This window comes from Brienomyrus brachyistius, unplaced genomic scaffold (genome assembly GCF_023856365.1).
Source record: "Brienomyrus brachyistius isolate T26 unplaced genomic scaffold, BBRACH_0.4 scaffold140, whole genome shotgun sequence".
In the NCBI taxonomy this organism is placed as follows: domain Eukaryota; kingdom Metazoa; phylum Chordata; class Actinopteri; order Osteoglossiformes; family Mormyridae; genus Brienomyrus; species Brienomyrus brachyistius.
In genome coordinates this window covers 25,883-41,313 of record NW_026042415.1, presented here as the reverse complement: position 1 = coordinate 41,313, position 15,431 = coordinate 25,883, and the positions used below count along the sequence as shown (strand labels likewise).

Genomic DNA, 15,431 nt, shown 5'->3' with positions numbered 1-15,431 from the left:
CAGGCCTATCTTCTTGTAGCCATCGCCCACTGGTGACAGGATCCCCTTCACCACTTCATACCGTCCTGTGGAAGCCAAGCACAGCACAGGTGTCCTATGTTGAGTGCGGTTCATGCTTTTTAACAAAGTAAGTTTCACATTTAAACTTCGATGAGCTAAAAGTTAATACAGCGCTATGAACCAGTAAAGAGGCTGGGTATGTCATACTTAATGTTCCCATTAAAAATGGCAACTTTTTACATGAAACCGGGCCGGCACATGCATTTTGTCAGCAGCCTATGACAGGCCAGTGTGCCGTGTATGAAGGCTAGCAGTACCCGTGTCCTCCAGGTGATCTCTTGCCAGTTCAAACATGCGCAGGTGCATATTTGTCACTGGGTTGAAAGACCCACAAGACAGCAGCACCACCTTTGATTTCTTCGGTACCTGCAGAAAATGAAATGGGAAACATTAGAGAATGACACTAATGTGCATGTAGTCACATGCAGGTTTCTGAATGGGCAGAAGGACAGGGTCCAATGACGGCACCAGACTGCTACTGATTTTCTAAAGCGCAATGACTTATTCCAAACTACCACTTATGTCAATAATCTTCCATCCAGCTGTGTGACATAGATAGATATTATACTAAGCATTACTGTATGTAGCATAGTCTATTCATATTGTGGTTGTTTTCTTTCTACAGATTTCTATTTAGATTTTATCTAGACTATTTTATTTTATATTGTTCTTGTGTCTTTGTGTTGTGGCAGTCTGCATAAGCACTTTCCTCCGGGATCAATAAAGTTTTCTGATTCTAGTGACATTCCAACTATCAACCTAAGGTCTTAACCCACTGAAAGATACACCAAAACAAGCAGGATGCTTCAGCTTCTTACTCTAGGTTCTTAGTTTTATAATAGTATTTCAGTACTTAATCCAGCAATAATCTGTAACACTGCTTTGAATATTTCCCTCAACAGAATTCTGAAAGTGATTTCCATGACAGAAATCTGTTTATAGATAAGGATATAACGCACCATACTACTGACCAACTTTAAGTTATGCATTTCAGTTGCGATCCAAATTACGGCACGAGCGTCATTTTTGTGATTTTCAAAGTGACTGCTTATCCTAATTCGCAGTTATCATGAACATGAATAGAACAGACGTAGTTTAATCGCATATTTCAGTGAAAGCTATCCCACATCACAAAATAAATGGTCTAACGCTTTACTACCAGTACATCAATCAAAGCAGAAGATAATAGGTCTTGTTCGCTTTTTGCCCAAACGGGATACAAGCCCGAACGAACCGATCATCTCCAGTTGTAATCAACACATGTTCAGCCCTCCGTATACTTAAGCACTCGTGGCCCAAAGTACCTCATCAAAGGTCCGCGCAGTGCGTGTGCGCTTAGCGCTAGCGATGGGACGTTTCCGAGACATTGGCCGTTATGATGTGACTGACGATACTGGAAGCTTTGAACCCGTGCGCGCAAATTTGAACCCAGCTGCGGTAAACCACGCCCACAGTTGTGTGACGAAATCTGAACTGTGTCTGCCGACGAATCAAAATGAATCTTACTTTAAATGGAAATATGTATAGCAGATAATAAATGCGCAAGCGCACATATTGGAATACTTTGCCGAAAGCCAATACACCTCATGCAACGTTTTGGAATTCTAAAGTGCAAAGCATTTATTGGACATTTGCATTGTAACACTGGAAATGGGATGCTTCCGAGACATCGAAGCTTGGACCGCCCCCATTAAGTACTTTTTCGAAGCTCGTATGGACACCAATTGCCATGTGACTGTGACCTTGGAAGCTACGAAGTTTTAGAACGCATGTACAGTTGTGTGACGAAATCTTATCTTTGTCTGCCGACGAATCAAAAAGAACATTACTTTAAATGGAAATATGTATTATGGTGTGAGGTTGCTTTTCTAGGGTTGGGCTTGGCTCCTTAGTGCCAGTGAAAGGAACTCCTAATGCTGCAGCATTCAAAGCCATTTTGTACAATTTCATGCTCCCAACGTTGTGGGAACAGTTTGGGGATGGCCCCTTCCTTTTCCTACATGACTGTACACCAATGCACAAAGCAAGGTCCATAAGCACGTGGATGAGCAAGTCTGGTGTGGAGGAACTTCACTGGCCTGCACAGAGCCCTGACCTCAACCGGATAGAACACCTTTGGGATGAATTAGAGCAGAGACTGTGAGCCTGGCCTTCTCGTCCAACATGAGTGCCTGACCTCACAAATGCTCTCCTGGAAGAGCGGTCAAAAATTCCCACAAACACACTCCTACACCTTGTGGACAGCCTTTCCAGAAGGGGTGAAGCTGTTATAGCTGCAAAGGGTGGGTCAACTCCATGTTAAAGCCTTTGTATTAAGAATGGGATGTCATGCCATGACAAAAGTTCATGTGTGTCCCAGTACTTTTGACAATAAAGTGTATATTGACATACCTGTATTTTAATTTATGCACTAGTGAAAAAAAATAATAATTTAAGCAGTGAAAAAACCATCAGCTTGCTGTCTACAAACAACTTCAAGGGTCCAGCACCAAGCACTTAAGCCTCAACATAAAACTTATTACATAGTGTGTAAACTTGTTGATTAAAGCCTTTATATACATAGAATGCCTTCAACATCTACTGACTGGGGACAGTTGTTCAAGTCAATACTCAAGTCATTTAGGATTGTAAAACAGTCTTTATTAAGAGCAATATGGGAATCCCCAAGAAATAATAATTATTGATAATTTATTGATCCCCGTGGAGAAATTGTCTTCATGCCTCCCTCGACTTGCTCTTTGTAGATTGTGATATAAAATTCTTGATTATGCTAATCCGTAATCAATAATGGAATATAGATGATTATGCAAAATGAATTACCTAATCAGTAGTTAACAATTGAGTTTATAATGTGTTGTTGATTTACACATAGTGGTTGAAACAATGTAATTTACTTGTCATTAATTGAACGTATCAAACAATAATGCAAATCTACTTAAGTAAGAAATTTCTATTTTCTATAGAGGAATTAACATGTTTGCCATATATTGCTTGTTCAGCAAGAGGTCCAGGTCAAAGCAAAGGCATGACCTGAGAAGTAAGCTGTTGCAGAAGGTATTATAAAATGCATGCATGGTATTGGATAATATCAAATGTAGAAAAAGAGAACAACGAGTCCTAGAATGATATAGCAAAAGGAAAAGTCCCAAATAGATAGACTTGTTCTAAGCTGATAGGTGGACCTTGAAAAAGTAGAAGGAACTGGTACCTCCAAATGGTCTAGCTTTCCTTTTGCTGCCTGGACCTTGAAAGGCAGACGTAACTGGAACGTCCAGATATCCGACTTGTCCTTGATTTGTCAGATGACTGCCGCATTTTAGGCCATAAAAGATGTATGCATTTGTTGCTCGGGGAGCAGAACACGAGACGCATGATTGCTGGGAGTCTGTTCCCTTTGAGCTCATCGAATAATAAAATTCTGTCAAACACTTAAGCATCGGACTTCGAGAAATTTCTTCCACAAGATCTAGTAAGTTGTCTGCGAAGGGCAGCCACCTGTAGCGGCACCCGGGGAGCTGGGGGTTAAGGGCCTAGCTCAAGGACCCACAGACATGCTGAGGCTGGGTTTGAACCGGTGACCTTGTGATTATAGGCACACAGGATTAGCCCACTGAACGACACGCTGCCTCCCCTTCCCAAATGGGAATATAGAAATGGCAAGATGACGAGGCTAATTTTATGATTTTAATCATATTTCATCATTGAAAGATATGCCATATCACAAAATAAACTAACAGGAAATTTGAAGAAGGCATGTGATGAAAATTAGAGAATGGTTAAGAAGCTTTTGTAGATAAAGCCTACAAATGAATTCTGTCACTTATTTACTTCTTGAAAAAATGAAAAGACAATCTTTATTCTTTAAACTTGACGATTAAAGCCTTTATTTACTTAGAATGCATTCAACATCTACTGACTGGGGACATTTGTTCAAGTCAGTTAGGTTCCCCGCGTGTTTCTGCAGAGAAGCCAATACAATGCCAGCATTCCTCTGCTCACTCTCAGCAGTGTAGAGCCGCCGATCCTGGGTGTAGCTCAGCACCGAGTCGAGCAGCAGGTACCGGACACGTTGTCAGTCACCCACTCGCACAACATGTGGACGTTGCGGCAGTGTGGCCAGAGGAGGTCGGAGCCACCAGTCTGTAGCTGCTGATGATCTCCACGGTGTCCTGGGGCTTCCACAGCCCAGGCTCCCCGAAAGAGTCCAGCACGTCAGCGTCAAACAGCAGCGTCAACCGCGGCTCGTCTGGGGAGGCAGCAGAATCATCAGCATTAAAGGATGCAGTTTACAGATCCATCTATCCATCATCTACCGCTTTTCCAGGTCGGGTCGCGGGAGCAGCAGTCTAAGCAGGGAAACCCAGACTTCCCTCTCCCAGCTGAAGTCAGCAGCACCCCCATCCCCACCATAAACAGTGTTGATGCTGCACCGCTTTCCCGCCCTGAGCCGCCGGACCAGAATCTCCTCGGAGCCGTCCAGAAGTCGTTCTCCATGGCCTCGCCAAACTCCTCCCATAGCCGAGTTATTGCCACAGCGACCGCCGAAGCCGCGTCCCGCTCGGCCCGCTGGTAATCATCAGCTGCCTCCGGAGTCCCACAGGCCAGAAAGGCCCAATAGGACTCCTTCTTCAGCTTGACAGCATCTCTGACCACCGGTGTCCACCAAATTCCATCTTTACAAACCACTAATCCCCACCGTAAAGTCATGGTATCGGTGGGGGGGGGGGGGTCCTATTTCAGGCAGCAGAGGGTGCAAAGAGGAGCATATCCAGGATGGGATACCAGTCCCAGGCCAGGATAAGTGGGCTGAAGATGGATAGAAGGAAACAAGGGGACTGTGCAAGGGGAAGTTTTGATTGATACCTGTTTTTTGAGGTGGCCCCTTGGGTGCAATCTCTGCCTCCTCAAGCTTCCTCCTCTTGGTGATGCATTAAGGGGATTCCAAACCAATGGGAAGATGGAAATGGCAAGTTGACGAGGCTACAGGAGGGCAGAGTGGCAGAGGGGGGTTGTGCTTACTCCTGCGTTCTTGCACATTTCTGGAGAGGAGCCAGCACAACCCCTTCGTTCCTCTGCTCACTCTCCGCATTGTACAGCTGCCGCTCCTGAATGTAGCCGAGCACCGGGTCGGGCAGAAGGTAGCGGACACTGTGGCCACACCGCAGCCCGTGGCGGATGCGAGTGGCCGACACATCGTTGGCCACCCACTCCTGCACCACGTGGATGTTGCTGCGGTGTGGCAAGAGGAGGTCGGAGCCCTGTATGAAGGCTTCCGCATCCGATCCGCCGCGGGTGATGCACACCAGTCCAAATGTGCTGGCAATCTCCTCGATGTGCTGAGGCTTCCACAGCCCCGGCACACCGAATGATTCCAGCACATCAGCACCGCAGAGTAGCATCACGCGCGGCTCACCTGAGGAGGCAGCGGAAACATCAGTATTAAATGATGCAGTTCACAGATCCCCAGGGGGAAATCAGGTTACTGAACTGAGTGTGACAGCAAAAGAATGAAGATTCACACCCAGCTACTACATTTATGGGCAGGAAAAGCAAACAAGAATCCACATTCCATCTTTGCAAACCATTAATCCCCACCCTAAAGTCATGGTATGGGTGGGGGGACCAATTTCAGGCAGCAGAGGGTGCAAAGAAGAGCATATCCAGGATGGGATACCAGTCCCAGGCCAGGATAAGTGGGTAGAAGATGGATAGAAGGATGGATGGATGTTGTATGTCTATTCAAGTGTTCCGATAATTTCAACACCATCGAGGGGAGCGGCATAATGCAGTAAGAAGGCAAAGGGACTGTGTAAGGGGAAGCTCCAATTATTACCTGTTTTTTTAGGTGCAATATCAGGCTCTTCGAGCTTCCTCCTCTTGGTGGCACTGCTGGCATCCATGCGTTTTCTTTTCCTGCCAGGTTTTGCAGTGCCTACCACATCAGTGTCCGGTTCCTGGGAGAGCAGTTCCTGTTGTTGATGCCTGGGAGCAGATGTTAAAGATTAGTTCAGCCAACAGTGGGTGTAGCGGTCAAAGGAAAAGACTCATAGCTGAAAGTTGGGGTCCTTCTTTCACCCTTAGGGCGAGCTCACCGTAGCACTTTGACTGTCTCTTGCCAGTCGGCCTGCCTGCTCTCCCAGCTGTCCACCTCAATCCAGCTGGAGCTCTCTACCGCCAGCTTGGCCATTTCCACCCGATGGCTGGCCTCGATCAGGCCTATCTTCTTGTAGCCATCGCCCACTGGTGACAGGATCCCCTTCACCACTTCATACCGTCCTGTGGAAGCCAAGCACAGCACAGGTGTCCTATGTTGAGTGCGGTTCATGCTTTTTAACAAAGTAAGTTTCACATTTAAACTTCGATGAGCTAAAAGTTAATACAGCGCTATGAACCAGTAAAGAGGCTGGGTATGTCATACTTAATGTTCCCATTAAAAATGGCAACTTTTTACATGAAACCGGGCCGGCACATGCATTTTGTCAGCAGCCTATGACAGGCCAGTGTGCCGTGTATGAAGGCTAGCAGTACCCGTGTCCTCCAGGTGATCTCTTGCCAGTTCAAACATGCGCAGGTGCATATTTGTCACTGGGTTGAAAGACCCACAAGACAGCAGCACCACCTTTGATTTCTTCGGTACCTGCAGAAAATGAAATGGGAAACATTAGAGAATGACACTAATGTGCATGTAGTCACATGCAGGTTTCTGAATGGGCAGAAGGACAGGGTCCAATGACGGCACCAGACTGCTACTGATTTTCTAAAGCGCAATGACTTATTCCAAACTACCACTTATGTCAATAATCTTCCATCCAGCTGTGTGACATAGATAGATATTATACTAAGCATTACTGTATGTAGCATAGTCTATTCATATTGTGGTTGTTTTCTTTCTACAGATTTCTATTTAGATTTTATCTAGACTATTTTATTTTATATTGTTCTTGTGTCTTTGTGTTGTGGCAGTCTGCATAAGCACTTTCCTCCGGGATCAATAAAGTTTTCTGATTCTAGTGACATTCCAACTATCAACCTAAGGTCTTAACCCACTGAAAGATACACCAAAACAAGCAGGATGCTTCAGCTTCTTACTCTAGGTTCTTAGTTTTATAATAGTATTTCAGTACTTAATCCAGCAATAATCTGTAACACTGCTTTGAATATTTCCCTCAACAGAATTCTGAAAGTGATTTCCATGACAGAAATCTGTTTATAGATAAGGATATAACGCACCATACTACTGACCAACTTTAAGTTATGCATTTCAGTTGCGATCCAAATTACGGCACGAGCGTCATTTTTGTGATTTTCAAAGTGACTGCTTATCCTAATTCGCAGTTATCATGAACATGAATAGAACAGACGTAGTTTAATCGCATATTTCAGTGAAAGCTATCCCACATCACAAAATAAATGGTCTAACGCTTTACTACCAGTACATCAATCAAAGCAGAAGATAATAGGTCTTGTTCGCTTTTTGCCCAAACGGGATACAAGCCCGAACGAACCGATCATCTCCAGTTGTAATCAACACATGTTCAGCCCTCCGTATACTTAAGCACTCGTGGCCCAAAGTACCTCATCAAAGGTCCGCGCAGTGCGTGTGCGCTTAGCGCTAGCGATGGGACGTTTCCGAGACATTGGCCGTTATGATGTGACTGACGATACTGGAAGCTTTGAACCCGTGCGCGCAAATTTGAACCCAGCTGCGGTAAACCACGCCCACAGTTGTGTGACGAAATCTGAACTGTGTCTGCCGACGAATCAAAATGAATCTTACTTTAAATGGAAATATGTATAGCAGATAATAAATGCGCAAGCGCACATATTGGAATACTTTGCCGAAAGCCAATACACCTCATGCAACGTTTTGGAATTCTAAAGTGCAAAGCATTTATTGGACATTTGCATTGTAACACTGGAAATGGGATGCTTCCGAGACATCGAAGCTTGGACCGCCCCCATTAAGTACTTTTTCGAAGCTCGTATGGACACCAATTGCCATGTGACTGTGACCTTGGAAGCTACGAAGTTTTAGAACGCATGTACAGTTGTGTGACGAAATCTTATCTTTGTCTGCCGACGAATCAAAAAGAACATTACTTTAAATGGAAATATGTATTATGGTGTGAGGTTGCTTTTCTAGGGTTGGGCTTGGCTCCTTAGTGCCAGTGAAAGGAACTCCTAATGCTGCAGCATTCAAAGCCATTTTGTACAATTTCATGCTCCCAACGTTGTGGGAACAGTTTGGGGATGGCCCCTTCCTTTTCCTACATGACTGTACACCAATGCACAAAGCAAGGTCCATAAGCACGTGGATGAGCAAGTCTGGTGTGGAGGAACTTCACTGGCCTGCACAGAGCCCTGACCTCAACCGGATAGAACACCTTTGGGATGAATTAGAGCAGAGACTGTGAGCCTGGCCTTCTCGTCCAACATGAGTGCCTGACCTCACAAATGCTCTCCTGGAAGAGCGGTCAAAAATTCCCACAAACACACTCCTACACCTTGTGGACAGCCTTTCCAGAAGGGGTGAAGCTGTTATAGCTGCAAAGGGTGGGTCAACTCCATGTTAAAGCCTTTGTATTAAGAATGGGATGTCATGCCATGACAAAAGTTCATGTGTGTCCCAGTACTTTTGACAATAAAGTGTATATTGACATACCTGTATTTTAATTTATGCACTAGTGAAAAAAAATAATAATTTAAGCAGTGAAAAAACCATCAGCTTGCTGTCTACAAACAACTTCAAGGGTCCAGCACCAAGCACTTAAGCCTCAACATAAAACTTATTACATAGTGTGTAAACTTGTTGATTAAAGCCTTTATATACATAGAATGCCTTCAACATCTACTGACTGGGGACAGTTGTTCAAGTCAATACTCAAGTCATTTAGGATTGTAAAACAGTCTTTATTAAGAGCAATATGGGAATCCCCAAGAAATAATAATTATTGATAATTTATTGATCCCCGTGGAGAAATTGTCTTCATGCCTCCCTCGACTTGCTCTTTGTAGATTGTGATATAAAATTCTTGATTATGCTAATCCGTAATCAATAATGGAATATAGATGATTATGCAAAATGAATTACCTAATCAGTAGTTAACAATTGAGTTTATAATGTGTTGTTGATTTACACATAGTGGTTGAAACAATGTAATTTACTTGTCATTAATTGAACGTATCAAACAATAATGCAAATCTACTTAAGTAAGAAATTTCTATTTTCTATAGAGGAATTAACATGTTTGCCATATATTGCTTGTTCAGCAAGAGGTCCAGGTCAAAGCAAAGGCATGACCTGAGAAGTAAGCTGTTGCAGAAGGTATTATAAAATGCATGCATGGTATTGGATAATATCAAATGTAGAAAAAGAGAACAACGAGTCCTAGAATGATATAGCAAAAGGAAAAGTCCCAAATAGATAGACTTGTTCTAAGCTGATAGGTGGACCTTGAAAAAGTAGAAGGAACTGGTACCTCCAAATGGTCTAGCTTTCCTTTTGCTGCCTGGACCTTGAAAGGCAGACGTAACTGGAACGTCCAGATATCCGACTTGTCCTTGATTTGTCAGATGACTGCCGCATTTTAGGCCATAAAAGATGTATGCATTTGTTGCTCGGGGAGCAGAACACGAGACGCATGATTGCTGGGAGTCTGTTCCCTTTGAGCTCATCGAATAATAAAATTCTGTCAAACACTTAAGCATCGGACTTCGAGAAATTTCTTCCACAAGATCTAGTAAGTTGTCTGCGAAGGGCAGCCACCTGTAGCGGCACCCGGGGAGCTGGGGGTTAAGGGCCTAGCTCAAGGACCCACAGACATGCTGAGGCTGGGTTTGAACCGGTGACCTTGTGATTATAGGCACACAGGATTAGCCCACTGAACGACACGCTGCCTCCCCTTCCCAAATGGGAATATAGAAATGGCAAGATGACGAGGCTAATTTTATGATTTTAATCATATTTCATCATTGAAAGATATGCCATATCACAAAATAAACTAACAGGAAATTTGAAGAAGGCATGTGATGAAAATTAGAGAATGGTTAAGAAGCTTTTGTAGATAAAGCCTACAAATGAATTCTGTCACTTATTTACTTCTTGAAAAAATGAAAAGACAATCTTTATTCTTTAAACTTGACGATTAAAGCCTTTATTTACTTAGAATGCATTCAACATCTACTGACTGGGGACATTTGTTCAAGTCAGTTAGGTTCCCCGCGTGTTTCTGCAGAGAAGCCAATACAATGCCAGCATTCCTCTGCTCACTCTCAGCAGTGTAGAGCCGCCGATCCTGGGTGTAGCTCAGCACCGAGTCGAGCAGCAGGTACCGGACACGTTGTCAGTCACCCACTCGCACAACATGTGGACGTTGCGGCAGTGTGGCCAGAGGAGGTCGGAGCCACCAGTCTGTAGCTGCTGATGATCTCCACGGTGTCCTGGGGCTTCCACAGCCCAGGCTCCCCGAAAGAGTCCAGCACGTCAGCGTCAAACAGCAGCGTCAACCGCGGCTCGTCTGGGGAGGCAGCAGAATCATCAGCATTAAAGGATGCAGTTTACAGATCCATCTATCCATCATCTACCGCTTTTCCAGGTCGGGTCGCGGGAGCAGCAGTCTAAGCAGGGAAACCCAGACTTCCCTCTCCCAGCTGAAGTCAGCAGCACCCCCATCCCCACCATAAACAGTGTTGATGCTGCACCGCTTTCCCGCCCTGAGCCGCCGGACCAGAATCTCCTCGGAGCCGTCCAGAAGTCGTTCTCCATGGCCTCGCCAAACTCCTCCCATAGCCGAGTTATTGCCACAGCGACCGCCGAAGCCGCGTCCCGCTCGGCCCGCTGGTAATCATCAGCTGCCTCCGGAGTCCCACAGGCCAGAAAGGCCCAATAGGACTCCTTCTTCAGCTTGACAGCATCTCTGACCACCGGTGTCCACCAAATTCCATCTTTACAAACCACTAATCCCCACCGTAAAGTCATGGTATCGGTGGGGGGGGGGGGGTCCTATTTCAGGCAGCAGAGGGTGCAAAGAGGAGCATATCCAGGATGGGATACCAGTCCCAGGCCAGGATAAGTGGGCTGAAGATGGATAGAAGGAAACAAGGGGACTGTGCAAGGGGAAGTTTTGATTGATACCTGTTTTTTGAGGTGGCCCCTTGGGTGCAATCTCTGCCTCCTCAAGCTTCCTCCTCTTGGTGATGCATTAAGGGGATTCCAAACCAATGGGAAGATGGAAATGGCAAGTTGACGAGGCTACAGGAGGGCAGAGTGGCAGAGGGGGGTTGTGCTTACTCCTGCGTTCTTGCACATTTCTGGAGAGGAGCCAGCACAACCCCTTCGTTCCTCTGCTCACTCTCCGCATTGTACAGCTGCCGCTCCTGAATGTAGCCGAGCACCGGGTCGGGCAGAAGGTAGCGGACACTGTGGCCACACCGCAGCCCGTGGCGGATGCGAGTGGCCGACACATCGTTGGCCACCCACTCCTGCACCACGTGGATGTTGCTGCGGTGTGGCAAGAGGAGGTCGGAGCCCTGTATGAAGGCTTCCGCATCCGATCCGCCGCGGGTGATGCACACCAGTCCAAATGTGCTGGCAATCTCCTCGATGTGCTGAGGCTTCCACAGCCCCGGCACACCGAATGATTCCAGCACATCAGCACCGCAGAGTAGCATCACGCGCGGCTCACCTGAGGAGGCAGCGGAAACATCAGTATTAAATGATGCAGTTCACAGATCCCCAGGGGGAAATCAGGTTACTGAACTGAGTGTGACAGCAAAAGAATGAAGATTCACACCCAGCTACTACATTTATGGGCAGGAAAAGCAAACAAGAATCCACATTCCATCTTTGCAAACCATTAATCCCCACCCTAAAGTCATGGTATGGGTGGGGGGACCAATTTCAGGCAGCAGAGGGTGCAAAGAAGAGCATATCCAGGATGGGATACCAGTCCCAGGCCAGGATAAGTGGGTAGAAGATGGATAGAAGGATGGATGGATGTTGTATGTCTATTCAAGTGTTCCGATAATTTCAACACCATCGAGGGGAGCGGCATAATGCAGTAAGAAGGCAAAGGGACTGTGTAAGGGGAAGCTCCAATTATTACCTGTTTTTTTAGGTGCAATATCAGGCTCTTCGAGCTTCCTCCTCTTGGTGGCACTGCTGGCATCCATGCGTTTTCTTTTCCTGCCAGGTTTTGCAGTGCCTACCACATCAGTGTCCGGTTCCTGGGAGAGCAGTTCCTGTTGTTGATGCCTGGGAGCAGATGTTAAAGATTAGTTCAGCCAACAGTGGGTGTAGCGGTCAAAGGAAAAGACTCATAGCTGAAAGTTGGGGTCCTTCTTTCACCCTTAGGGCGAGCTCACCGTAGCACTTTGACTGTCTCTTGCCAGTCGGCCTGCCTGCTCTCCCAGCTGTCCACCTCAATCCAGCTGGAGCTCTCTACCGCCAGCTTGGCCATTTCCACCCGATGGCTGGCCTCGATCAGGCCTTTCTTCATGTAGCCATCGCCCACTGGTGACAGGATCCCCTTCACCACTTCATACCGTCCTGTGGAAGCCAAGCACAGCACAGGTGTCCTATGTTGAGTGCGGTTCATGCTTTTTAACAAAGTAAGTTTCACATTTAAACTTCGATGAGCTAAAAGTTAATACAGCGCTATGAACCAGTAAAGAGGCTGGGTATGTCATACTTAATGTTCCCATTAAAAATGGCAACTTTTTACATGAAACCGGGCCGGCACATGCATTTTGTCAGCAGCCTATGACAGGCCAGTGTGCCGTGTATGAAGGCTAGCAGTACCCGTGTCCTCCAGGTGATCTCTTGCCAGTTCAAACATGCGCAGGTGCATATTTGTCACTGGGTTGAAAGACCCACAAGACAGCAGCACCACCTTTGATTTCTTCGGTACCTGCAGAAAATGAAATGGGAAACATTAGAGAATGACACTAATGTGCATGTAGTCACATGCAGGTTTCTGAATGGGCAGAAGGACAGGGTCCAATGACGGCACCAGACTGCTACTGATTTTCTAAAGCGCAATGACTTATTCCAAACTACCACTTATGTCAATAATCTTCCATCCAGCTGTGTGACATAGATAGATATTATACTAAGCATTACTGTATGTAGCATAGTCTATTCATATTGTGGTTGTTTTCTTTCTACAGATTTCTATTTAGATTTTATCTAGACTATTTTATTTTATATTGTTCTTGTGTCTTTGTGTTGTGGCAGTCTGCATAAGCACTTTCCTCCGGGATCAATAAAGTTTTCTGATTCTAGTGACATTCCAACTATCAACCTAAGGTCTTAACCCACTGAAAGATACACCAAAACAAGCAGGATGCTTCAGCTTCTTACTCTAGGTTCTTAGTTTTATAATAGTATTTCAGTACTTAATCCAGCAATAATCTGTAACACTGCTTTGAATATTTCCCTCAACAGAATTCTGAAAGTGATTTCCATGACAGAAATCTGTTTATAGATAAGGATATAACGCACCATACTACTGACCAACTTTAAGTTATGCATTTCAGTTGCGATCCAAATTACGGCACGAGCGTCATTTTTGTGATTTTCAAAGTGACTGCTTATCCTAATTCGCAGTTATCATGAACATGAATAGAACAGACGTAGTTTAATCGCATATTTCAGTGAAAGCTATCCCACATCACAAAATAAATGGTCTAACGCTTTACTACCAGTACATCAATCAAAGCAGAAGATAATAGGTCTTGTTCGCTTTTTGCCCAAACGGGATACAAGCCCGAACGAACCGATCATCTCCAGTTGTAATCAACACATGTTCAGCCCTCCGTATACTTAAGCACTCGTGGCCCAAAGTACCTCATCAAAGGTCCGCGCAGTGCGTGTGCGCTTAGCGCTAGCGATGGGACGTTTCCGAGACATTGGCCGTTATGATGTGACTGACGATACTGGAAGCTTTGAACCCGTGCGCGCAAATTTGAACCCAGCTGCGGTAAACCACGCCCACAGTTGTGTGACGAAATCTGAACTGTGTCTGCCGACGAATCAAAATGAATCTTACTTTAAATGGAAATATGTATAGCAGATAATAAATGCGCAAGCGCACATATTGGAATACTTTGCCGAAAGCCAATACACCTCATGCAACGTTTTGGAATTCTAAAGTGCAAAGCATTTATTGGACATTTGCATTGTAACACTGGAAATGGGATGCTTCCGAGACATCGAAGCTTGGACCGCCCCCATTAAGTACTTTTTCGAAGCTCGTATGGACACCAATTGCCATGTGACTGTGACCTTGGAAGCTACGAAGTTTTAGAACGCATGTACAGTTGTGTGACGAAATCTTATCTTTGTCTGCCGACGAATCAAAAAGAACATTACTTTAAATGGAAATATGTATTATGGTGTGAGGTTGCTTTTCTAGGGTTGGGCTTGGCTCCTTAGTGCCAGTGAAAGGAACTCCTAATGCTGCAGCATTCAAAGCCATTTTGTACAATTTCATGCTCCCAACGTTGTGGGAACAGTTTGGGGATGGCCCCTTCCTTTTCCTACATGACTGTACACCAATGCACAAAGCAAGGTCCATAAGCACGTGGATGAGCAAGTCTGGTGTGGAGGAACTTCACTGGCCTGCACAGAGCCCTGACCTCAACCGGATAGAACACCTTTGGGATGAATTAGAGCAGAGACTGTGAGCCTGGCCTTCTCGTCCAACATGAGTGCCTGACCTCACAAATGCTCTCCTGGAAGAGCGGTCAAAAATTCCCACAAACACACTCCTACACCTTGTGGACAGCCTTTCCAGAAGGGGTGAAGCTGTTATAGCTGCAAAGGGTGGGTCAACTCCATGTTAAAGCCTTTGTATTAAGAATGGGATGTCATGCCATGACAAAAGTTCATGTGTGTCCCAGTACTTTTGACAATAAAGTGTATATTGACATACCTGTATTTTAATTTATGCACTAGTGAAAAAAAATAATAATTTAAGCAGTGAAAAAACCATCAGCTTGCTGTCTACAAACAACTTCAAGGGTCCAGCACCAAGCACTTAAGCCTCAACATAAAACTTATTACATAGTGTGTAAACTTGTTGATTAAAGCCTTTATATACATAGAATGCCTTCAACATCTACTGACTGGGGACAGTTGTTCAAGTCAATACTCAAGTCATTTAGGATTGTAAAACAGTCTTTATTAAGAGCAATATGGGAATCCCCAAGAAATAATAATTATTGATAATTTATTGATCCCCGTGGAGAAATTGTCTTCATGCCTCCCTCGACTTGCTCTTTGTAGATTGTGATATAAAATTCTTGATTATGCTAATCCGTAATCAATAATGGAATATAGATGATTATGCAAAATGAATTACCTAATCAGT

The 15,431-nt window shown here is 45.0% G+C and overlaps 3 protein-coding genes across 3 annotated transcripts; all 3 read right to left on the bottom strand.

Moving 5' to 3' along the window:
• Window positions 1–4,691: 4,691 nt before the first annotated feature.
• LOC125727979 (nicotinamide/nicotinic acid mononucleotide adenylyltransferase 1-like) lies at window positions 4,692–6,158 on the bottom strand. The gene is made up of 2 exons (XM_049004999.1): window positions 5,894–6,158; window positions 4,692–5,473 (listed from the first exon to the last, which is right to left on the bottom strand). The coding sequence occupies exons 1-2, from the start codon at window positions 5,958–5,960 to the stop codon at window positions 5,076–5,078; spliced, it is 465 nt and encodes a 154-aa protein (XP_048860956.1). The 5' UTR covers window positions 5,961–6,158; the 3' UTR covers window positions 4,692–5,075.
• A 4,904-nt stretch (window positions 6,159–11,062) lies between these two features.
• On the bottom strand, window positions 11,063–12,429 carry LOC125727980 (nicotinamide/nicotinic acid mononucleotide adenylyltransferase 1-like). Its single transcript, XM_049005001.1, has 2 exons — window positions 12,165–12,429; window positions 11,063–11,744 (listed from the first exon to the last, which is right to left on the bottom strand). The coding sequence occupies exons 1-2, from the start codon at window positions 12,229–12,231 to the stop codon at window positions 11,347–11,349; spliced, it is 465 nt and encodes a 154-aa protein (XP_048860958.1). The 5' UTR covers window positions 12,232–12,429; the 3' UTR covers window positions 11,063–11,346.
• Window positions 12,420–13,969, bottom strand: LOC125727966 (nicotinamide/nicotinic acid mononucleotide adenylyltransferase 1-like). The gene is made up of 3 exons (XM_049004963.1): window positions 13,907–13,969; window positions 12,860–12,968; window positions 12,420–12,607 (listed from the first exon to the last, which is right to left on the bottom strand). The coding sequence occupies exons 1-3, from the start codon at window positions 13,967–13,969 to the stop codon at window positions 12,420–12,422; spliced, it is 360 nt and encodes a 119-aa protein (XP_048860920.1).
• Between the last annotated feature and the right edge of the window lie 1,462 nt (window positions 13,970–15,431).

Excerpts from the sequence above, each read along its gene's own strand:
- LOC125727979 (XM_049004999.1), bottom strand. The coding sequence starts at position 5,960 with ATGGATGCCAGCAGTGCCACCAAGAGGAGGAAGCTCGAAGAGCCTGAT. Across the intron at positions 5,474-5,893 it reads TATTGCACCTAAAAAAACAG|GTGAGCCGCGCGTGATGCTA; the intron begins GTAATAATTGGA and ends CTGCCTCCTCAG.
- LOC125727980 (XM_049005001.1), bottom strand. The coding sequence starts at position 12,231 with ATGGATGCCAGCAGTGCCACCAAGAGGAGGAAGCTCGAAGAGCCTGAT. Across the intron at positions 11,745-12,164 it reads TATTGCACCTAAAAAAACAG|GTGAGCCGCGCGTGATGCTA; the intron begins GTAATAATTGGA and ends CTGCCTCCTCAG.
- LOC125727966 (XM_049004963.1), bottom strand. The coding sequence starts at position 13,969 with ATGTCTCGGAAACGTCCCATCGCTAGCGCTAAGCGCACACGCACTGCG. Across the intron at positions 12,969-13,906 it reads CTGCGCGGACCTTTGATGAG|GTACCGAAGAAATCAAAGGT; the intron begins GTACTTTGGGCC and ends CATTTTCTGCAG. Across the intron at positions 12,608-12,859 it reads AGATCACCTGGAGGACACGG|GACGGTATGAAGTGGTGAAG; the intron begins GTACTGCTAGCC and ends TGGCTTCCACAG.